The following is a 25,021-nucleotide window of genomic DNA, read 5'->3' on the forward strand; positions in this document are numbered from 1 at the left end:
ATTGCTTTATTATCCAGTTTTCTGTTAACACGGGTCCCATTAATGTAAAATGTAAGAAAGAAAATTAGGAACATGGAAGAATATTCTCTTAAATCAGCGGTTCCCAACCAGTGGTCCGTGGACCACCAGTGGTCCGCAAGAGCTAAAATATGGTCCGCGAAAGATTTAAAACTTTTATTCATTTTAAATTATTATTCCCACATTGATACAAACTGAATTTAATTTTTACTAAAAATGTTATGTTTTCTATTATAATAGTACTGTTAAAGCATGTTACTCTTGAGTTTAATGATTACTTATGTTAAAAGTTTTGATTAAAAGTTTATTTCTAGATTGACACACTTCATTTTTCTTGAACCTTGTGGTCCATGCTAACAACAACAAAATCAAAGTGGTCCCTGGTCAAAAAACGGTTGGAAACCGCTGTCTTAAATGAACCACTCCTTTATTTGATGCTCTCTTAAGTGGACTCATCTGTGTTTGATTTATATCATTTTGTCATTTTATCGTAATTTTTTATATTAAAAACTAACTATCCAAAGCATTATTATACATAGTCTAAATTTAAATGACCAATTAATTTATAATTAAAAATTATTCAATCATTTTTGAGAAAAATGCTACAACTTTAATATCCCAAAATGGATATTAAAGTTGTATAATAATAAATGCATATTAGATATGTTAAATATAACATGTTTAATTAATATTCATAAAGAGACAGTTGAAAACAATATTCAATACCAGGATAGGATAATATCTGAATTTAATAAATCTCATCTGTCTATATATAGCATAATATAACAAATTTAAAAAATTTCTACTAGATAAAAAATAATTTATTTAACTTCTCTGTACACTAAATATTCAATGCACTTAAAAGAAATATGCTACAAATTTAAACGTAAATTTACCTTCAATTAGTTCAATGAATTATCTAGGCTATGGAAATCTGGAAATTTTTTCTTTTTGTATAATAGTTAAGATTCAATAATAATTTTTCATTTTAATGATTAAAAATCAGGACTAATAATTTCTAACAGAATAAATATAACTCTTAAACTATATAACCTAATAAATCTCAGCCAATGGTGGAAAGCTACAAGAGAAGTCCTCCCATTGAAGAAAAAAAAAAACCAGATTTTTTCAATGTTTTGATTACATTATTAAAATTAAATTAATTTAGGATTTGAAATTCTCCTGCTAAATATATTTGTTAAAATATATTATTTACTTTATTGAGGCTACTCATGATTTAACAAAAATGAATATATACTATAAAATTTTGTTAATCTTATTAAAATGTAGTGCACAGCCACTCTCTTAAAAACTGAACCCAGAAAAATTCAAAAAAGTTGATTCTGAAATGTTTATAGTTCAGAATAATTAAGAAAAAGAGTAAAAGAGTCCAAATAGTTTAGCAATAAAATTTTAGCAATTTTTGATTATATTTGAAAAATTCAAATATAATCAAAAATTTAATTATACTTCTACCTCATATATGTCATTTATTTATTATTACAAATGTAAATGATATGGATTTTAATCTTTAACTATTATCCTTATCTCATTATTTAAACTTCAGACTGACTTTGAACATGTTCAATCTCATTTTATCTATCATACATATATCGTGATCATTTAAAGTAATTGGTTCTTTAACAGAAAATTTTCTCTTACAAAATGAAGAAATTTAAAAAAATATGAACATATTAATTTACTATTTAAATTTTTTAAATATATTGAAAAGTTTTTTACCTTCCAGGTATGGGTTTGCCACCATATTTAACATTTACATTGCATTTGCTATTTTCTGGAGGAGGAAAATAAGTAACAGTGTATGTTCCATCTCTATTATCTTTGATATCTGGTTTTTTAGGTAAAGGACCTGTACAAACAAATAATACTTAATATATTCAAGCATAATTCATAATTTAAATGTCAAAAAAGTTTTTGTTACCTCTATCGGTCTGAATATCAACATCAAGAGGAGCCTTTCCAGATTTCTTGGCATCAACAGTAAAAGATAGAGGAACTCCAGCACGACAATTATTAGGTTCTACACCAGGACCATAAGCTTTCACCTTAGAAGCATCAACGTCTTGAGTAACAGGAATCTTAAATGGACTTCCTAAATAATAATTTTTAAACTTCAAATTTAATCTAATATATATAATGGAAATAAGTTGAAGAAAACTCACCAGATATATGTTGATCAGCAAACTTAATACCAATATCATATTGACCTTCTTCAGTTGGTATATACTCAACTGTACATGACCCATCTCGATTATCTCTACATGTCATTTTAGCCTCAGATGGCCCTTCAATTGCTAATCCTAAACCACCACTTCCTGCCCCTTTTGTTTCAACTGTGAACGTATTTACCTTAAATAATAACGAGTTTATATGTAATGAAAATTTTAAATTTAAAAATTTTATTTTAAAATGTGAAATTCTTTGTTAGATTTACTTTAATATTAACAGTCTACCTATAAATCAAATGATCAAATTTTATGATAAATTTATAACTTAAATAAAATCTGATTTCTAAATTTTATTGTTTAATGTTTTCAAAATTAAAAATTAGTTTGGAATTGCTGCAAGTTATTATTTGTAATTCAGTCACTTCATTGAACATGGTTAAAAGCAGCTATTTCAAGCTGCTTTTAACCATTTCTAAAATAGTCTTAAAGTATCTTTTGATTGACTGACATTTTAGCCACTCTGTATTTATAAGAAGATGGCATGTAATATCTTTTATAAAGTTACACATTAAATATTTATTTTTATATTTGCAGTCTTTTATAGTCCTAAAAATATAAGATTTATTACAAAATCTAGATATTTCCTATTATGCAATATTTTTATTTTTTACAAAAACATTTGAAAATATATATAATGCACATTCATCTCTAATATATTCATACAGAATTCAACAATTAGCTTTATTCAGTGATTCAAAGTTTTCAAAGAATTTCGTAAATTCTTCTGGATTTTTGGTTATTTATAATCTTTGGTTTTCCTTCTGTAGTTTTTTTTTAGTTAAATCCAGAATAAATGAAATCCAAGTTAGTTTTATAATTAGACTGCATTGTGTTAAAAAAAAATATTTTTAAAAAAATGTATGAATCAGTAATGGCTATTAGAAGAAAAGAATAATGTATTTAATATAAATTGATTTATATGTAACTGCTAAGATGCTCTTAAAATTCTTTACACTAAATATAAAGTTTAAAATTGCTATAATTTAAATAGTAAATAAATAAATTGCCAATTATAAAAAATATATAAATATATATATTTTATAATTGGCAAAAAATTTTTCAAATTTTTCAAGTTAAAAGCAAGAGAAACCAAATTCTAGTTGAGTAATATCAAGAGAAAAATGAGAAACTTTTACTACTATTTACAAAACATTAATTACTATAAAATTAATTAATTACAACATATAACATGTACAATATATATTGTATACTCTGTACCAATTTATCTTTAATGATTGTGATCACTTAAAGATAAATTGGTATTCAATGGTTGTCACTTGAGCATTCTTTTCGATTAAGTCTTAATTTATAGTAGCATTGTGTCTAAACTGTAATAAATACTTTTCATAAGAAAAAACAAAGACTACAAGAAACAATAGATAAATCTGATTTCCATTTACAGAATGATTGCTTGACTCTTAGCCAAAAAAACTTCAGTGTTTCATTCAGGTTTATTTTGTGTTTGTGTTTTTTGTTAGTATGTAAAGAACAGTATGTAAAAAACAATTTTTCTGTTTATATTCACTCATATAAATACAAAATTATATGTTTGCATACTATAAAATTATGTATAAAGGTTATTTGTAATCCTGTATAAAATAGCAAATGATTTTAAACACAGATGTTTAACTTGCTTGATAATAATTTATATACATTTTTCATTACAACAAATTATTAGTTTAACAAACTTTATTGGGAGGTACAGTACTATTATAAGTTTGTTATCCTTAAAATTTTCATATAAATATGTTTGAGGCATATAAATTAATATAATTTATAATTATAATTGCTTAAATGACTATTTTGCATATTATATAAATTATATAACATATTAATATGAAAATATTAGGGATAAGAAACTTGAAAGTACTTTACCTCCCAATAAAGTTCATTAAACTGATAATCTGTTGTAATGAAAAATTTATATAAATTATCATCAAGCAAGTCAAACAGCTAAATATGAACTCCACATATGAAACAAAGTTGTTGTATGTATTACTTATAATTTTTTTTATTTATCTGATATAGACAATTTGACCAATTCAAAACAAAATTACTTTAATACATGTATCTGAATCATATTCTTCCTACACTTTGCTTTCCTATACTGGAGGAAACTAACTAGAAGAAACACAGTTACATTTTCTCCCTGGCTGTCCCTTGATGCAATTTTACCCTTAGGCTTTAAATGAAGAATAAAGTAAATAGCAAAATTAAAGAGGCATAAATGGCTGTTCTTACACTTGCATCTATGACAATTTGTGATTCTTCTTGTGGTAAGTATACCTGCAGTTAGCTGCTTCTGAGCTTGTCATCTCTCTTTTCAGTACAATTGTTCACCAGTTAGAAGACAATATCAAAGAATACAGAAAGAAACCATAACAAAATTGTTATGAGAAAGTAAATTGCAGAAGTTCTATTACTGCAAGACTGACAAAAAATGAATGCTAAACTGAAAATATATCACATATATGTCTGTATGACAAAATGATTTTGTGATTGATTTCTATAAAAAATCTAAAAGTCTGTTATTCTGAAGAGTTCATTATTACAAGGTTTAACACATCTTCAACTGCCATTGGGCTAAAATTTGGCAAATCTATGTATCAGGTTTGTAAAGTTGTTTATATTACAAGATTTATTATAAAAAAAATTCCACTGTGTATATTATATATTTTAAATTTTATTCAAGGTCCAAGATAATTTAAATTCTAAAACACACATCAGTATACCTGCAAAGATATGCCTGTCTAGTATACCAGTACGTGTGTAGCCAGCTTAAAATTTAAAAACATTTAATCAATTAAAATGTATTTAATTTTGATTAAATAATCTTACTAAATATCCAAAATTGAAATAACTCAAAATATTCTTATACAATATTTTGTTCATAATATCTTTGCTTCAAATTTTACAATTTTATTTATAATGTATCTCAAGGAAAAGTATTGAAATATACTGTAATTAATACTAAGAACTTTTATTGCTGTTATGTTTAACTGATTTTATGAAAAAATGTTTAGAAATAACTTCATATAAACTAAAATTAAGTATTTTATTTCTTACTTGATTAACTATACCATGTTCCAATCCTGGACCGAATGCTTTACATTTTCGAGGATCACAGCCTCTCATCACATTTACTTTAAATGGACTTCCCGGCACTGGAACACCATCATATGATATATCTATTGTGTGTCTACCTGTAACAAAAATTAAAGAATTATAAAATATAAGAACTTATTACAATATTTAATAATAGAATTAAAGTAAATTTTTGCTTATGCTGGAACTTTTCAATTGATTATTTAAACTGTAAAAGCAGAATACATACTTAAGTTATACATTGAACCATACTTATGTAGTGTTCTATAAATATAAACGTTAAAACTATATTTTGTTTTTGAACTGCAATTTAATTAATTGTAATGTTTATATTTACGTGACTTTTTATGTCTCAAATCTGTATTTTTTTTTTAAATCCAAAATTTTCGAACTTTTATTTAAAAAAAAAAATCTAATGTAATCAATAACTTGTCTTTGTTCTAAAGATTTAAAAATTCTAATGTTTTAATATTTTATTTCATAAAAGAAATACTGTATATATTTTTGAATATATTACCTTCTTCGAATGGAGTATAACAGATTCGGTAAGTACCATCATTCAAACTATGAACTAATGAATCAGTTCTTGTTCCAGATGGATTTGTAATTGTACATTGAACTTTAGCATCACTTCTTTTTGAAACTGCTCGAGCATCGACAATGAAATCCGTCGGCGAATCCAAGAATACACCTGATAAAAATGGAGCCAATGTTAAAAAAGTCAATTTATATTTAAGAAATCAAATTCATAATTTGAATAAAATATTTAAAAACACCAATCAATTATCATTTGAGACTTTCTAATTTCTCCTAAAAAATCTTTTTAAAATATTTTTTTGTATTCTTACAACAATTTATCACTTTTATCTATTTACTTATGACTGGATGTTTATATATATATTTACATCAAATTATGAAAAATTATTTTTTTAAGATAAAACTGTATTTAAAAAAAATAAAATTTTTAAAAGAGAGCTTTTTATTAACCTCCTTTTATTTAAAATACGTTCATAGAAATTTAAAAATTAGTATCTATATTTTTCATGCATTTATAAAAATTTGGCAGCATTAGCAGAAATTTAACAGCTGATAAGCAGCTAAAACTACAGCAATGCTAAATTCAGCTCTCTTCAGAAAAGATTTCATTCCAAGAAATTTAATACTTTCTATATTTATTTCTGACAATAATAACTTAATAGCCAAAGCTAATTTAAATTTAGAATTTAAAATTTACAATAGCTATAATTTTTATTCATGCATAAAGCACGTACTAAATGGAAAAGAAAAAATAATAATAATTTTGGTGGGGTTATTTGTTTGGCTCCCATACCCTGGGGCTGAATGCCGCTGCCCATCACCCTGATGTTCCGGACATCAACATCAGTCATCATGATTGCCGTAAATGGTGATCCTGGAATGTGTAGATTATTGAAGGTGATATTAATATTGTAATCTCCGACTTCAGTGGGAAAATATACAACCGAACAAGTTCCGTCTCCGTTATCACGGCAGTTTATGGCAGCTTCGCATGGACCTTCGACTGTAACACCCAAATTTCCTTGTCCAGCACCTCTTGTGTCAATCATAAATTCAGCAGGTCGATTAACCTGTCCTTTACTTAAACCAGGTCCAAAAGCTCTAACTTTGTTATGGTCAACAGGATACATGCATGTCATTCTGAAAGGATGTGGTGAAAGTGGAGTTCCTCCAAATGAGATGATCAGAAGATATTCGCCAAGTTCTGTTGGTGTGAAGTTCACCAAGAAGCCTTCCGCAGTTGGAATAACATGCGCCTGAATCTTCCGGCCAGAAGGACTCGTGATGGTAATGGAAAAATCTGCATGGCTTCCTCCCGCACCTTGGGTGATCACTCTGAACTGCTGCAGGGAGTTGATAGGAGCCGCTGATTGGGTGAAAGTAGATAGGGCACCCCATTCAGCCCACTTCAATTCACACAGGATATTTAAGGATTAGCAGTAGTTATTAGGTGCAAACAGGGACAGGCAACTATTGCAGGACTTATTTATTAGTCACTTTTAGCACAAAAGACATTATTATAGAAAGTTTAAAAGTGATGCATCTATATTATAAATTCCTGACATTCATTGATACAATATGAATAAAACTTATTTCAAAAATGTTATAATTACATTATAGATCAGTAACATAGAAAAGAAATATAAGTAAGTAATATAAAAATACAAGAAGTTAAAAGTATATAACTTTCAATTGATTAATATATTGTGGTATAATTAAATGCAATTAAAAGTTTAGATAAAAATTTGATCCTTAATATTTTATCATAATTATTTCATTCAATTAATTTCATATTAACACTTTGGAAATCATTGATTCAGAATAACTTTTAATTAAAATCATTTACATTAAATAGAGATAAAACAAGATAAACAATGAGATAAACTTTAAAACTTTTTAATGACAATTAAAAAAATAATTTATTTAAATTCTCTTAAATTTCAAGGTATATCTTTAAAAACTATTTTAAATAATTAATTTGGAAAAAAATATATTAAAATTTGTTTTTATTTTAATGAATATAAAATAAAAACACAGTAGAAAATAACAATATAACAATACCAAAGTGTTAAAAAAGAATTATAATTTATTAAATAATGATTAGTGACATGTTTCTGAAATGGAATCATTACAAATTTAAACCATGCATTTTGTAAGTAAGAAAATGAATACATTTTTTAAAAATAAATATCAAAAGATTTAAATTAATATAAACTACTGCATAGATAATCATGCCATTATTATTATTATTATTATTATTATTATTAAATATTATTATAAAATCATTCAATGCTGTTGAAAATCAATTTAAATATAAAATATCTATTTAAAATTAAAAACAAGCATACAGAATGTCTTGAAATTATTTTTTATTTATGAATTTTAATCAATTATATAAAATAAATACATCTGAAATAAAATTTACAAATATATAATTTATAAAAACTTTTTTCCTGTCACTTTTCCTTTTGTTTAATTTAACCATGTCTCAAGTAATTTCTTTCCTTCTACAGTTTAAGTGTAGTAATTTTAAGAAATAAATAAATTGAAGACAAGATAATTTAAGTAAATTATTTAGAAGTTTGATTTTATAAAATATTGATATTAGCTAAAGTCAAACCAAGTATTAAACATTAAAGGAATACTTTTGTTTAAAGTTTTTCTGCATACTTAATATGACATAATATTATATTAAAACATGAAAGATTTTTGTGAGATAAATTTGCCTGACTTAAATTCACAGAGTAACATATTTTATCCATGTCAAAATATATACTTTACAATATTTAGAATATAGATATGCATAGCTAATAGTTAAGCAAAGCTGTTAGAATAAAAACAATTTATATATATGAATATGATAATGATTGTACAAAGTTTAAGTAGTTACAAAACTTAAAAAATAATTTTTGAACATTCTGTTTTTAATTTTAAATAAATAGTATTTAAATAAATAATTTACATAAATATTTTTAAAAAATTATTAGTAATTAAAATGAATAAAATCTGTCAAAAAGTAACTTAAATACGTATGAATATCGAATCAGTTCATTTTTAACAGATTTTTTTTTTTTAAACTTTATTATAATATAGTTAATAAAGTTTAAATCTTATGTTAAAAATTGAAAATAAATATTTTTCAGCAAGAATTGAAATATTTATTTACAACTTTTAAACATTTTTTTTATTCCTAAAATATTACAATTACATAGATTTGAAGTATCTTAAATAATATAGTAAGCAAAACTATTTCTAAACTCACTGAACATTTAATTCTATAAATAAATGAATTATAAATTTTTATTCTATGAATGTAATAACTTATTTCATGGTTCTTCTATTCTGAAGTATAATATCTGGTTCTGCTGCTATATAGAATAAAAGATTAACAATGTTTTCCAGATTTTATTAGGGAATATTGCTTATATAATTTAAAAACTAGAATAGGTTTAAAGCATAAATTTACTTCTGTGTTATATACAAGTAAGTGTATTACACAGAAGTAAGTTTATGAAAATAAAATTTAGTTATTGTGTTAAATTAAAACTGATTACTAACAATTAACAAGAAATATTATAGACTAGTTACGGAGTGATAGTGAATAGCCAATATAGTTTTAATTTAATAAGTTAGCATTTTAAGAGATAACAAGGAAATTAACAACAGTTTTAGCTATTTATTGAGAACACAAAATTTGTCTAATTATTTTTGATATGGCCAAAAATACTTCATTATATTTCCAAAATAAATATTAAATCTGTAATATAAAGTTATACTAATATATATTGTGTGTGTGTGTGTGTGTGTATATAACTAATTATTTATAATTTTCCTCACATGTTTATTAAGTTGCTTAATACATTAATGTATGCAGTTCATTCAATATAAATCTTTCATTTATATTACATCAAAAAGTATTTTATTTTTAATATAATGAAAATATATCGTCACGCAGATATTGAATTGACATATTAAAAAAATCACTACATTAATTCTTAATTTCATATATATGTTACCATTATTATGACCATGGTTAATTACTGGTATTTAAGTATTACCAGTAATTAAAATTTTAAAAAGTTTATATAAATATTTTTTGTTTGAAAAATTAAAATTTTTAAAAGTAATTTTAAAGTAAAAGTACTAAATTGGATTTAATCATTGTGATATTTTCTGATATACAGATCATAGCTATAAATTATTAGAATATTTTCTTGTTGTAGTTTTAGAAACATTGTTAATCTTTAAAAAGTTTAAAAGAAGTTCATGTTAGAGTATTTTAATATTGAATTTTCTAAGAATTAAAATATAGTTTATATTACAAAAATAAATGCAAATTTAATATATTTTATTCAAAAATATTAAACAATGCAGAATACTTTAAAAATATTTTTTCAGATTGTATTGCTAAATCTATAAAATTATTTAAATTACTAATAAAAGACAAACTGCATAATTATTTTTTAAGAATATATTTTTTTATGCATTGAAAGTTTTGCGAATTCAGTTCCTGAATGAAATATATTAAATTTAAATAAAATTATAATTTATGTTCTCTACACGTATCTTAATAAATATGATAGAAATAACTTCAAAAATGTTTTATCATTTATTTATAAAATTAAATGTAACAGTACAATTCTAGAATCATACCTGTTTAATTATAATGCATTCTATTTTATAAGAATTCTTGAATAAAGCTAAAGAAAAATCTTAAACAATCTAACAAAAATTTATGGTTGATAAAATTGTCTTTTCATAACATTTAAAAATATGCCTTAAATACATATTCTCTTAGAAATTTTGATGTAAGTATCCTAAATTCAAAAAAAACATTTATTAAACAAATTTTAGTTGTCATAATTAAATTTGTAAAATCACATTTATTTTTAAGATGAGCTAATAATTTGTCAAAATTTTTATATGTAATTAATTAGTTGATTATTATTAAAATTTCAACATTTGTAATTTTTATATTATACTGGAATTACAATTTATTTTATATAATAAATAAAATTTATTGAAATTTATTAAACATTTGAAGTATTACATTAATTGTTTGTAGAAATAAGTTTTCCAAATTTCTTATTACTTAGTAGAACATTGGAATTTATTTATTTTATAAAATATTTTATATGATTATGATTTAAATGGTATTTTTGAATAAAATATTTTTTTCCAAAATTCAATACAAATTTAGTAATTATTTTATTCAAACATTAAATGTTGTAAATATATAGTGTTGATATAAATTCAATGTAATATAATTAAATCTTTATAAAGTAATAATTAAATTTTTAATGAAACAAGTTTAATATATATATTATTGTGAAAATATTATTGCAATTTGTTTCAAAATTTATTTTTATTTTTTTCAAATTTTTTGAAGGAAAACTGATTCACTAAATTTAATGTTTTACTATGATTTAAACTGTTTGTTTCACTAAAATTATATGTTAATAAAATAAATTTTTATATTTATAAGAAACTTGTCTTTATGTAAAAATAAAATTCATATATTTTCATACATTCAAAATCCTTCATAAATAATTTTCATAATTACATTATGAGCCATATTACCATTTTGCAAAACATAAACTGAATAAGATTATTCATTTTTAATTTGTGTGGAATGTATCAGAGCTTAATTGAAAGAAATTATGTATTAAAAATAATTTAAAAACTTCTATACTGAAACCAAATCTAAAATTTTATCCATTATCAATACAAACTTTAATTAATCAACAAATTTTTTTCTGGAAACTGAGATTATGATGTTCATTATACACTTTCCTTGTTTTCAAAATACATAAAACAGTCTATAAATAAATGTAAGCTTGACTTTATTTTCAGACTATAATAAAAATACACAAAAAAATGTAAAAATTCAATGCGTAACTCACATCATTATCTAAACTCCTAGAGAAAAAGCTTGTTGATTTAATTAAAAGTAAGTAACAATGAAAAATTTTGTTAAAATGTAAATAAATAAATGTTATTAATTTTTTATTGTATATATATAATATATATATATATATAGAATCATAAAAAAGTTAGAATTTTTCTTAAATATTTCAGCTTTTATTTACTTATTTTAAAATTTGTTTAGTATACATTTAAAATTTGATTTTCAGACTTTTTAAATAAACTCATTAATTTAGCATAAGAAATGTATTTTTTACTTTATAAAGACTTTAGTTTAAGATATTGGAAAGATATTTTAGAAATTTAAGTAAAAATTTTATATTTATATTTTAGAATTAATTTACACAAAATAAAAAAAAAATTAGTATCATTATAATAAGTTTAATAATAAAAAAAACTTTTATAAGTTTTTTAATTTAAGCTTAAAAACTTTTTCACTAATATTCAGTTTTTATACGGTATTTGATTAATAATTATATTTATACATAATCAGTCATAAATATATTTTTAATTTTTAAAATGTATTTCAAAAAACTTATTTCATTTAATTTAAAATTATATCTTTAAATATCTCAAAAACTTTAAAATCAAAACATTTAATATTCCCAAATTTAATTATTAGAAATATATACAGAAAAATATATTTCTATTTGACTATACATACATAGATGAGTCAGTCCATTTTTTTTGTCCCTTCACACGCTGTATGAGGCAATAACAATTCCACTGATGAAGTCGACCTTTCTATGTAGGCTACCATTCGCCACAAAATGTAAAAGAATAATTACATTTGATAAAAATTAACTGTTTTACATTTTGTGGCGAATGGTAGCCTACATAGAAAGGTCGACTTCACCAGTGGAATTGTTATTGCCTCATACAGCGTGTGAAGGGACAAAAAATGGACTAAGACTCATCTATGTATAGTCAAATAGAAATATATTTTTCTGTATATGTCATATTTGTCCTGGCAATTTTTATCAAATTTAATTATTAGAAATATTTTGCAATTTGTAAATTTTGATTTTTTTTATGTAAAATTCTGTAATTCTGTAATTTGTGATCTAAAAAAAGGTTGAAATATTTAAAATGCTTGGTAACAAAAATATAATAATTATCAAAATGACATTGAAATTAAGTTCATTGATTAAAAATCAATAATAATTAAAAATTTGATATATTCAATATAAAATTTAAAAAATAATTCAAAAATTATAAAAATGTATAAAATTATAAAAATATACATTAAACAAAAGAAAGTAATAAATATTTAAAACTGCTTTGAAATATAAAAATATAAAAAACATATATATAATATAGAAAGTATTTTTTATATATAATATATATAAAATATTTTTTCTTATAAAATATATTTTGTAAATTCCTGAAACTAATTTTGTTTTTTAAAGATTTGATTCTTCTTATTAAAGTACTTTGGTTTCTTATTCAGCCACTACTTTTCATATTACAAATGATCTAATTCATTAATATTTTGATTTCTTTTAAATAAATAATTACAAAAAAACTATCCATCAAAATTGTGAAAGTGGATCCATCTTGCTGGATATCAAGTAACAAAAATAAATAATCTGCTCAGATACTTTTGTTTTTACATTATAAGACTTGGATCAAATTAAAATCTAATTAGGATTTTAAAAATTTTTTCAATTTTATCAAAACGTTTCATAATAATACGATACTGTAAAACTTGAATTTACAGTTAAAAAAACGCTAAAAATTCATTTTAAAATTTTAATCAATTATGAAAAATAGAGTGATTTTTAAGTTTCTGTATGAAAATAAATGCTAGTATATTGAATTTCAAAAAATCTTTACAGAATAACAGATTCAAAAATAAATTATATATTTTAGTACAGAACTCAGGAGATCTATTCTAATAAAAATAATGAAAATTGAAATCTTAGAACTACAATAATGATTAAACTGTTGATGTTATTAATTTCTTGTTCTTTTCTGTTCATCTTTTTTTATTATGAGTTTGTTATGTTATGTTATTCTGGGGTAGCAATCATTGCTTTCATGGCATTGCCAAGTTTATTTAAAAAATAAATGAAATCCTCTAAAATAATTTATAATGTAGTTAACAATTTTTTCAATAAGATAACAGCAAATTTGTAGTTCTTTAATATCATATATATTTGCTGGATGTCACATTATATACATATTAAACTTTAAGAAAAGTACAAAATGAAGAGGTGGCTATTTAAGAAATTCTAACAGATTTTGAATATTACTTATGATATGTAAGGAAAATTCAAAAGTCACTATTATTAATTGAAAATGAACTAACCAAAATGCTATATCATTTGATTATATTTTTTGTTATGCTCTTGATATAAATATTGTTTTATAAAAGTTTAATTATTCATCTTCCTAAGAAATAAAACTTATATAATATAAAAATTCTTGAAAACAGAAAAATTTATATCTCCACTAAAATTCTTAATAGCACAAAATATATTTTTTATATTCAACAAATGAATTATTTATAATAAATGCCGTAGAAGATAAGCAGTTGAATGTTCTTTAGAATATATTTTGATCTGTGATTTTGATAATATTTTATGGTCAAAATTGCCCATTGTTAAATATTGTTATGCATATTTTATGGAAGCTTAAAAGTTAGCAAATTTTAAATAGAAAGTACAAGTCAATTTCTAATTAATATTTAAGTAGACTGAGAAATAAAGATATATAAATATTCATTTTTGTGTATTTCATATAGTTAGCAAAATAAATAAATCTGTCAATGGACATATTTTAACCAAAAAATATTTATTCCTTCTATAACAATTCACTTCAACTGTGAGATACATTGTTTTCTGTTTAATTTTAAAATAATAATTAAAAAATAAGCAAAGTGAATTATAAATTTATTAGTTTAAATTTATATTTAAAGAGATACTGGAATAAATAAAACATACTTGGTTCAAGACCATCCACTTTTATTTTGCTGACATCAACTTTTGAACCTACAGTTACTTTAATAGGACTGTTTGGAATTTCCATATTAGCATAAGATACACTAACCTGAAATAAATTAAAACTTTATTTAATTTGATTAATAAAAATAAACAAAAACATCAGTTTTAATCACAAAAGAAAAAAAAAACTTTAAATAAAAATTAAATTTTGAGTTTGAAAATTTGAATAAAACAAAATAGAATGAGAAGTTTTATAATAGTTGATTTTAAAATAAATAATATTTAATTTTGTTTTCACACTCAACAACCTTTTAAAAAACCAGTAATAGTAATTGAAAACAAACGTTTTCGACCGTTAACTCGGTCTTCCTCAGGTTCTAAATATTGAGATTCGTTACAAGTTCAAAACTCTTTCAGAACGTATTCAGAACGTATTACTGGTTTTTTAAAAGGTTGTTGAGTGTGAATTCTTCGATTACGCCAGTACAAGTCGAACCTTTAATTTTGTTTATTAAATTATGAGAACATTAAAATAAGTTTATATTAACTGTTAATATTGTCAACAAAATAATCAAGTTGCTAAATCTCAATTAGATCTTTCAAAATTGCATTTGCATTTTAGCAAAAAGTATAATATATATAATATATATATATATATGTATATATATATATATATATATATATATATACACACATAAAACAAATGAAAATACTATAAATATTACTTAATAGTCATTGACATTATATAAGAAAATATAATCAAATGAGATGTTTTGCATAATATCAGTTATTGGATGTTTGATCAAACAATTAATTTTGTTAAAAATCAATTGTTGTATTATTCACATAAAACAACAAAAAAAATTAAAAGATAGTGTTTTCACTATTACTAATGATCAGAAAATAATTGTTAAAAGTAAAATTTGTAATTAAAAAAAAAAAATTTATAAAATAATCAACACAGTATTTACTTATGTTTTATTACAGTGTTTAAGTTTATTCTATAGTCTATCTTTAATTACTCAGAATCTTTATTATACTAATCTTTTTAAAACGTTAATGAGTACTCTGCAAAAAACTTGAAAATGATCATATCTAAAACTTGACATAAATACTGTATTTAATACATTCTTCTTTATGTAATAGCTATCAAGTTTCTTTTAATAGTTTTTTGATTGCATTAAAATTATAAACTTTCTAATATTTTTTCTGGATTCTAAGAAATATATCCTTAATGATATACAAAAAAAGATTTTATTAAGGAAAATAAATCAAAAATTGTTTATGGCATAGTTTAAGATAGTAATTAGTTAATAGAATTATAAGTGGGTTAATATAATATTTACTTTATAATTTCCTGGATTTGGGGCAACATAATCACAAGTATATGTTCCATCTTCATTGTCCTGCAATTTAACTGGAATGGTGTTTCCTTTTTCATCTGTAAGTTTCACTTTTATAGCACCTGATAAAAATATGTGAGAATTAATAAATTTAAAATATTTTAATATTTCAGTTATAAAAGACTTAGTAAAATCAATAAATTTTATGTAATCTAGATTTTTCTTTCACTCAATTATATTATAATTTCAATATATTGTAATAATGAGTTCAGTAGATTAAAGACAGATTCATATAGGAAATAAATGCATTCCTATTTTGATTCATATAAATGCTTAATTCACCCTTTTATTCATTTATTTTTTAAGTTTGATAGAAAAAAAAAGCATTTACATGAACCTGTGAAGAATACTTTGAAATTATAAGTAAAAGAAATCTTGGATTTTAAATTTTATTGTGAATTATTATTCCCTGTAACTTATTTGATCAATTTAACAAATATATTTTTTAATATTGAATAAAAAATATGACATTGGGACATTGGTAAATTTCTAAATTAGTTTTAAAATTTCTTGAAAAGACCCTTGATAAAAAATAAATAAAAGACATGACTTTTAAAATATTAAAAAACAATTTTCAGTATTAGTAATTTATTAGTAATTGATAAGTATAAGAACTAATAATTTCCAATATTGATCTATAAAGTTACTAGTATATGTTCAAGAACAAATTTTACATTTCGATTTAATAATAAAAATAATAATGATGAAAATTAATGATATGAATAATATGAATTATAAATACAGTAAAAATTTTTTATTTGTAAAATAATTTTTTCAACTAATAAAACTTGTTGGCAAATGTTTGAATGAGGATAAAATCATGAAATTCCCTGATTTAAGCTACTGGATTTGTTACACTTCAATAAACAGTCATTTACTGACTAGTCTAAAGCAAAAGTTTAGTAAAAGAAAAACTTTTTCAGATCTTTACTTGTTCCAGCTTCAGCTCATTTAATATTTCAAATTAAATGTAGGAGTCATGTGACGTATGTAATTCAAAAGAATTTTCTACAAAAACTAAAAGCAAATGTTCTACACTACATACCAATTACTGGTTGCATTATGTATAAATTAAGACCTTACATCCAGATGCAGTAAAGTCTTAATTAATACATAATGCAATCAATAATTATTGTGTGGTGGCACTTTTATGAATTGGTTGCAAAGAGAATCTCATTGATAATGAACATTTTAAGAGATTAAGACAGGCACTAAATTAATGATAGAGCAGATCTATATATTATAAACTACTATTAAATGAGAAATTAGGCTGCAATTTTTAATCATATTTTTAATTTATTTAAAATATATATACTCTCCACCTCAAATTAGTAGTGGCTTGCCCCTGTACATCACACTTTTACTTTAACAATAGAGTCGTGCTGATCATCTATCTAATACTTTTCAGGGTAAAATTTTTTAATTGAAATAATGTGACTTCCGGTTTGCATTGGAAGTTCATATATCAGCACCTCCTGCTCCTAAGGTTTCCATGCATGGTCTTGTCTTTCATCTATCTAACTCCATTCTCAAGATTAAGGAAAGACAGATGGACAGGCAACAGTGGGAATTTATAGGGTCTAGAATTTTTTCAAATTGCAGCCCAATTACTTCTACCTGTTAGAGCATGGGCAAGAGAGTCAATGAATATTACACAGCCACTAGAACATGGACTGAACTTCAATAGTGCAAATGGGTATATGATTCCAATGTTATGACATGTTGGAATCATCCTTTATTAAGAAATATAATACTAGGGCAATTTTCATGTTACAAGTTATGTTACTGTGTTCCTGCTAATAGACTCTCTGGATTTTTCACACTATCAAAATATTCAAAAGGATCCCTGTGACCTAAGTTTATATTTTATGGTGAATGTATTGAATATATATGTATAAAAATTTCCACTTACACAGTAAGGTAGATGATGAATTGTACTAAGTATATATTATAAAAGCAAGGTCTCACAATATTTTATATTATATGTGCTTATTTAAAAATGTGTGTGTTTAATTTATAAATAATTGTTATTTGGTCTGCTTGACATTATCTCAAATTTTGTAAAAATTTTTAAAAATTATCTGAATTGCATATATCTCCAGAATACCATGTAACTTCAACTTTCAATTCAAAATATTAAATGAGCTGAAGCTGGACCATACAAAAGGTCCAAAAACAAACATCTCTTGCTAACCTTTTGGTTGCCTTAAACACAGCACCAAATCTTCTTTGTAGTACCTTCTAAATACTTCAGCTGGATCTTCTTCAGGTTAAAACCTTTTTAAAATTTAAAGAAATAACAGTTTGAAATGGGTTTAAAATCTTGTGTCCCACTTTATAACAATGACATCATGCATAAAATTGGTGCATTCAATTAATGGAACATTTTTAAAATGCAACATTTATGTTTGACCTGAAGAAGATCCAGCTGAAGAATCGAAAACGTTAGTTGTTATCAAGATAATAAGCTATTAGAGAATTGTTTAGAAAGTACTACAAAGTAGGTTTGGTGCTATACTTCCACTCAGTATCAATAAGTTTGAGGAGAGCCTTAAACATAACTGTTTTCTCCTCTTTTTGTCAACTTTTATGATATGATTCCAAGTTTTAAAAGACTTTAAAAACTTTAACAACTTTGTTTTATAATAAATTAATTAAATTGTTAGTTAATTTTAATTAAATTACAATAATACAGCTTCAGAAAAAGAAACTTTTTAACAAACCAGTTATTATTTGAATAAAGACAATATATTATTAATAAAAAACACTATATTTATTAAATTATGATAAAATCTTTACCTGGTCCCGCATCTCGACAATCAATGTTAAAATGTGTAGGTGTTTGAGCCTTAACTCCTTTTTCTACTCCTGGTCCAAATACTTTAACTTTACCTGCATCAGTAGGCTCAGATACTTGGACCTATGAATATGTATCAATTGTAATTAAAACCACAAAAAAAACAAATCAATTGTTAACATATTTTTAAATGAATTTGCTTAATTTGAGAAATATGTATTACAATACTAGCAAAAAAGCATTGGTTTTTAAATAAATTCAAAAACTATATATAATACATTTTAATTTCTACATTAGAACCATTTCAGATGGTTAACTAAAGTATTAAAAAATTATACAAATATTAAAATAATTAATATTTGTATAACTTTATCCCTTAATTAACTTTTATATATTATTTATGCATCTTGATTTGATCAGAAAACTTATTTTACAACATAACTATAATACCAAAATTGTACTTCAGCATTACAATTATAATTTGTATTGTAATTATTTTTCTGATGAACCAAACTCACCAAAAATATATAAAATGTTATTAAATTTTTAATAATTAAATTAAAAATTACATTTAAATTATTAAAATAATTTTTATCATTAAAGAGAAATAAAAACAAAACTTAATGTGAAATATTTAGGTCTTAAAATATTCATTGTAATATATAGAGTAAAGAAATATAAAAAACTTCTCTGTAATGTCAATAATCTACAAAAGTGTGTTTGTACTTATATAGATTTATATTTTTGAATAGAAGTTCACTATATGAAAAGTTTACAAGACATTTTTGATATATTCTACATTATTATTTGGTGATACATTCATAAATACAATGAATTAAATGAATTATTAATGAGACAATCATAAAATACTGTGAGAATAAAATATGTTGTGATTGTGAAACAGTGTGACACATTTTTGTCTCAGTGGAACACTTTTAACTCAATTATGATGGTCCATTAAATGTCATATTTGAACCACAGAAAAACCTCATATTTTCTAGTGGATTCTACTGCACTCATCAAAAGTTACAGTTTAGTCTAGATTAATAGCCAAATTTATCCTTGAACTATTCTTTGAAGAAACTAGTCTTAATTGGCATTTGACATGATCTGTGATGGTTATAGATACAAGAAGATGCTAAACACTTGGTCATTCCCTAACAACAACAGAGATAATACCTTTAGTCAATCACTTTCATGCAAGATGGAGTGTCTCTGTGTGCATACAGCAGTTTCTACAACAACTTTTCATCAATAACAGAGTGATGAGTTGTGCATTTCCTATTCCCTGGCTACCTTGTTTTCCATATCTCAATCCTTGTGATTTTTGGTTGTGGGAACACAAAAAAAAAAAGAAAAACATTTTATTGAGGACATGTTGTAAATTTGCCATCCTTGACAGACAGTATCTGCAGATGCTGCATATGAAATGTATCACAGAGAATCAATTATGGTTGGCCATTACATATTATTTAATTTCCTTTAGGTTTTATGTCTTCATAATTGGGACCATATTGAGCAATATCTTATTGCTCAATATGGCTTTGATATTGTTTTAATATTTCAGATATTGCTTTAATGATTTAGATCATCTAAATCATTAAAGTTTCTGCATAGCATGAATGCCTTGTACAAATAAAATGTTTGCAGTGCCATAAGTATTACAGTGGTAAGTTTTTTATACCATTTTTAATGAAAATGTCTTCTGCATGTTCTGAAATGTCATCATATCAGATCTGTTACATTTGGACTACTAAATATTTTTCTAGACAATGTTGAATAGAGATACTTTAATTATGATCACCCAGTATTCATTTCATTTTCAAAAAACTTAATAAATTAAAGAAATTGAAAATATTTTACATTCATCATATTATTCAAGATATTCTAAACAAATGTTTATTAAAGATTTTTCTTACTGTTAATATGTTTACATAATGATATATATAGAATGTTTTTACTATTTATGATTATTTAATACTAAGTTTGATCTAAAAAAAATTTATATATATATATATATATATATATATATATCATGAATATCTTAAATCTATCATGTATGTATACATATACATGATAGATTCAAGAAAAGATATATTCTCTTAAGGCTTTAAATCATAGATTTTTTAAAATAAAAATTAATAAATGGTTAATAATATAATAAAATAATAATAATTATTATTATAAAATGAATTCAGTTAATACATCTTTAATAACTAACAAATATATTTTAAATCTAAAAATTAATATATTCATACCCTAAATGGACTTTTAGGTATAGCAACTCCGCCATAATTTATTTGTACAGTATGCTTATTATTTTTAGTTGGTTTGTAACTACATTTATAGGTTCCATCTTTGTTATCTTGAATTTTCAAGTCTACTGGTCTATATTCTTCATCTGTAATAGTTACATTAAGTGGAGCATTTCCTCCTGCCTTTCTTTTATCAATTGTAAATTCTGTTGGTTGACCCTGAACAACACCTGACTTTTGTAATCCTGGACCATATGCTTCTACCTAAGAATTATTTAAATAAATTGAATGTGAAGTAAGAATTAATGATATTATTTCATAAATTATAATAAATCATCAAAAAATAAAATATATAAAAATAATAATCAATTTAAATATAATATGAAAAAATTCATTTATAATTCATATATAATAATACAGTCAAACTGGCCATCCCAATTTGGGTCTTATATAATCAGATCCAATCTGTTCAAGGACACTAAAATTATACCTCTATAAAGTCTAAAGTTAAATTATTTGTTAGTGCTGCCCAGTGCCATTTTAACTAGATGAACTAGATGCCAAGAAAATGGGGGCCTGCAGTCCAGAATAATATAAAAGGAAGAAAAAAAATTAATACTTTTTACAAAATATACAAAAGTCTTTATATCTTTTTATAAATGGTAAAAAAATGTCTGCCATACTGAACATTTTAATTGCATTTAGAACAACTGTACATATCTGTCAACTAGTTCAGCAGGAAAACTAGAATTAATATCTCTGTCTACAGTGCTCAAACTTATCTATGTGCTAATCTGTTGTGTGAACAGATTTTAGTAAAACAATTTACAAAAGATACTAGAAAATGGGATTTCAAGATGAACTTTTGCAATTTGTGCAATTTGCATTGAGGAAAAAGTAATTTCTAACTAAGCTGAATTGTACAGCTCATCAAAAACTGAATTAGAATCCACATTCCCAAACTTGTTCATCCTGCAGCACATTCACCTTATGCTCCCCCTCAAGTAATACTAGCAAAAAAAAAAAAAAAAAAACACATGCACAGCACAATGTTACAGACTCACTTAAACTAACTTGTAATATTGCTTTCATGATAGAAATTACCAAAAAGATTTCTTTTAATGAAGCAATAAGAGAATTTGCCTGTAGAAAAACTCAAACACTTTTCTGATCTGATTCAGACCTGTATTGTAAATGTGCAGTGTTTTTTTATTTATATTTGCAATATAAATAAAAAATTAATAAATTAAAACTGATAGTAAATGCAATTGCTTTGCTTAAAATTTAGTTACAGATAGTTAACGGGTATACCGAGGAGGGAACCTAAATTCGCCTTTGTGCTTAGTGTCTCTGGTGCTGCCTATACTGTAAATATAGTCACACTTCTTAATGCCAACAGTCAACATTATTTTCATTAGTTTTGATTTCATTTTTAAGACCATTTTTCTTACAAATTAGTAAGACTACAAATACATTTTTAGCCACTTTGATTATAAAACAGTCTTTGTAACTAATATTTTATTATGGCATTTTAAAACACGAGAAAGAAAGATGAGAAGCATATATTGTTATCTTTTATTAGTAAAAATATTTCAGCATAACCACATATCTAAACTGTACCTCAATCACAAACAACTTGCAGTAAGATAAATAAATTTAAAAGCTGTTTCTATACATTATCTTACAATATGAAAAATCATAAAACAGTTTATTGATGATTCAAAAATAAGCAAATTTAAAAGAAACAGAGCTTGTATCTCAAGAACTAAATGACAAGTTGCTCGAATGATTTCAAAAAGATGAAAATTTAACAATTAGTGACTTAATAAATAAGCCATTAAAGTTTGGCAAGTTTGATAAGTTTTATCTAAAATGTCCAAAACAAAACATTTCTTGAGTAACAACTTAATGGTTCTAAAGATGTTTACAATTTTGAAGCAATAAAAATTCAAAAATTATTAATGAGATTTCATTTTTTCAAACAGTTTTTGTTGCAGTAAATAGTTTGTTTCATTTTTTTTTATTAAATTTAATGTTTGCTCAATTTTAATTTAATTATTATTAAAAACTGTATTTAAATTTTAAAAATTCAGTTCCCTATACAAAGTTACACTGCAAAAATTTCACTCCCAAAGTTGTGACTTTAGATAGGTCTGATTGTATATGTCACAAATGTAATAGTGATATTTTATTAATTGTAAATAAATTGTTGAGCAAACAAAGAGAAAAGATAAATTATTGTTCAAAGGGATCTCTAAAACTATCATACATTCAAATTACAAAGAATAAATTTTGATATAACAAACTTTAATATGTTAGTCTGTTAACAATTTTTAAATTATTGTATGTTTTTCTTACCTTTTCTGGGAAGTAATCAGTTTTTGGAAGGATTTGAACAATATAAGGTGATTTTGGAATGTCTTCATTATTACATAAAATATGAACTGCATATTCACCAGGTGTAGGTGGATAATATTTTACATCTGCAGAACCATCACGATTATCATGACATTCAATTTTTGCTTGTGATGGTCCTTCAATAGAAAATCCTATAAAAAAAATATATTTTCTGTTTATCTATATTTATGTAATTCATTCAATATATCAATATCATCAGTATATAAAATAAGTAGATATCAGAGTAATTAGACTGAGATAAATTGCAAAAAAGTTACAACAGTGATGATAATTTTTTTGTGGTACTTAATGCTAAGCCAGATCAAGATCAAAGCATACAGTAGCTATAGAAAAACTGTTGAGATTACATGCTGTTCATATATGTATCTGTATTTAAGAATTTCCTATGTCAATTGTTTAGTATGGTAGCTTTCTGTAATGTGATATGTGTGCTACTGTCTAGACACATCAGTGTTTCACTTTTATGCAGTGTATGTGTTATAATTCTTGTGCAAAAAAGAACTGCAGATGCAATAAGCACCTTATCCATTCTCCACAGGAACATTTCATGGACAAGTTCTGGTATTTATTAATTTTTTAGTGTATGTATTTTTTTTGTTGTGGATGTTTGGAACACCTGTCTGTAATGTCTAAACCATAATCATTGAAAAACAATGATAATATATTTCGTGTTTTATTTTCTATGACCATTTGAGGTATGTATTTATAGTATGGTTGGTAGATGTATGATAGTTTGTGTGTTTGTGAGCAATCTTTTTACATATTATGTTTGCTATTTGGTTATGTCAATGTAAATAGTCAATTTGTGTTGAAAGTTTGCAATCCAAAATGATAGGAAATATACTTTCATACATGATGTGGTATGTCAAATATTATTTGAGGGTTGTGACCTTTAAAATGTGTTTCTAGAAATTATGACCTGGTTCTTTATGGTAACTATGAACTTTTCCATCTCTCCAAAGAGACACCTTTGAGTCTCACTAGAGCCAATAGTTTGATGCAATTCTGTCAATATGATCCAGGCTGAGAGGCAGTACACTAGTAGGTGAATTATTTTGTCTGTAAGATTTACAACTTTGTATATATGTGATTCTGGTTTTCTGTAGAAAAACTCTCATGATGTCTGTGTTTATAGTGAAGATTTAAAATATCTATGAAGGTCATTCTGCCTCTTTATGAGGAAGAGTCAGGTGTTCTATGAATGATTCAGGGTGGTATTTTGTTATGTTTTGTTAAATGTTGTTCATGTATTCCTTTGAAGTTGTTTAAATAAGAATAAATATCTTTTAGTTATCATGATTAAAAAACTACTTCTGATTTATATATGATTTTAATAATTTTGAAGTTTTATTAAATAAGATAAAATTAA

General features: G+C 23.8%; 1 protein-coding gene across 1 annotated transcript in view; it reads right to left on the reverse strand.

Moving 5' to 3' along the window:
- Positions 1 to 25,021, reverse strand: part of LOC136973790 (filamin-A-like) — a 76,239-nt gene that overhangs the window by 27,562 nt on the left and 23,656 nt on the right. Inside the window, 11 exon segments of the mRNA XM_067268556.1 lie at positions 1,759 to 1,888; positions 1,961 to 2,131; positions 2,202 to 2,388; positions 5,334 to 5,470; positions 5,890 to 6,063; positions 6,703 to 7,275; positions 14,780 to 14,885; positions 16,126 to 16,244; positions 18,982 to 19,102; positions 21,238 to 21,498; positions 23,593 to 23,783. Of these exon segments, the coding sequence (XP_067124657.1) occupies positions 1,759 to 1,888; positions 1,961 to 2,131; positions 2,202 to 2,388; positions 5,334 to 5,470; positions 5,890 to 6,063; positions 6,703 to 7,275; positions 14,780 to 14,885; positions 16,126 to 16,244; positions 18,982 to 19,102; positions 21,238 to 21,498; positions 23,593 to 23,783 (2,170 nt within the window).

Source organism: Centruroides vittatus, unplaced genomic scaffold (genome assembly GCF_030686945.1).
Source record: "Centruroides vittatus isolate TY-2023 unplaced genomic scaffold, ASM3068694v2 contig_329, whole genome shotgun sequence".
Taxonomy (NCBI): Eukaryota; Metazoa; Arthropoda; class Arachnida; order Scorpiones; family Buthidae; genus Centruroides; species Centruroides vittatus.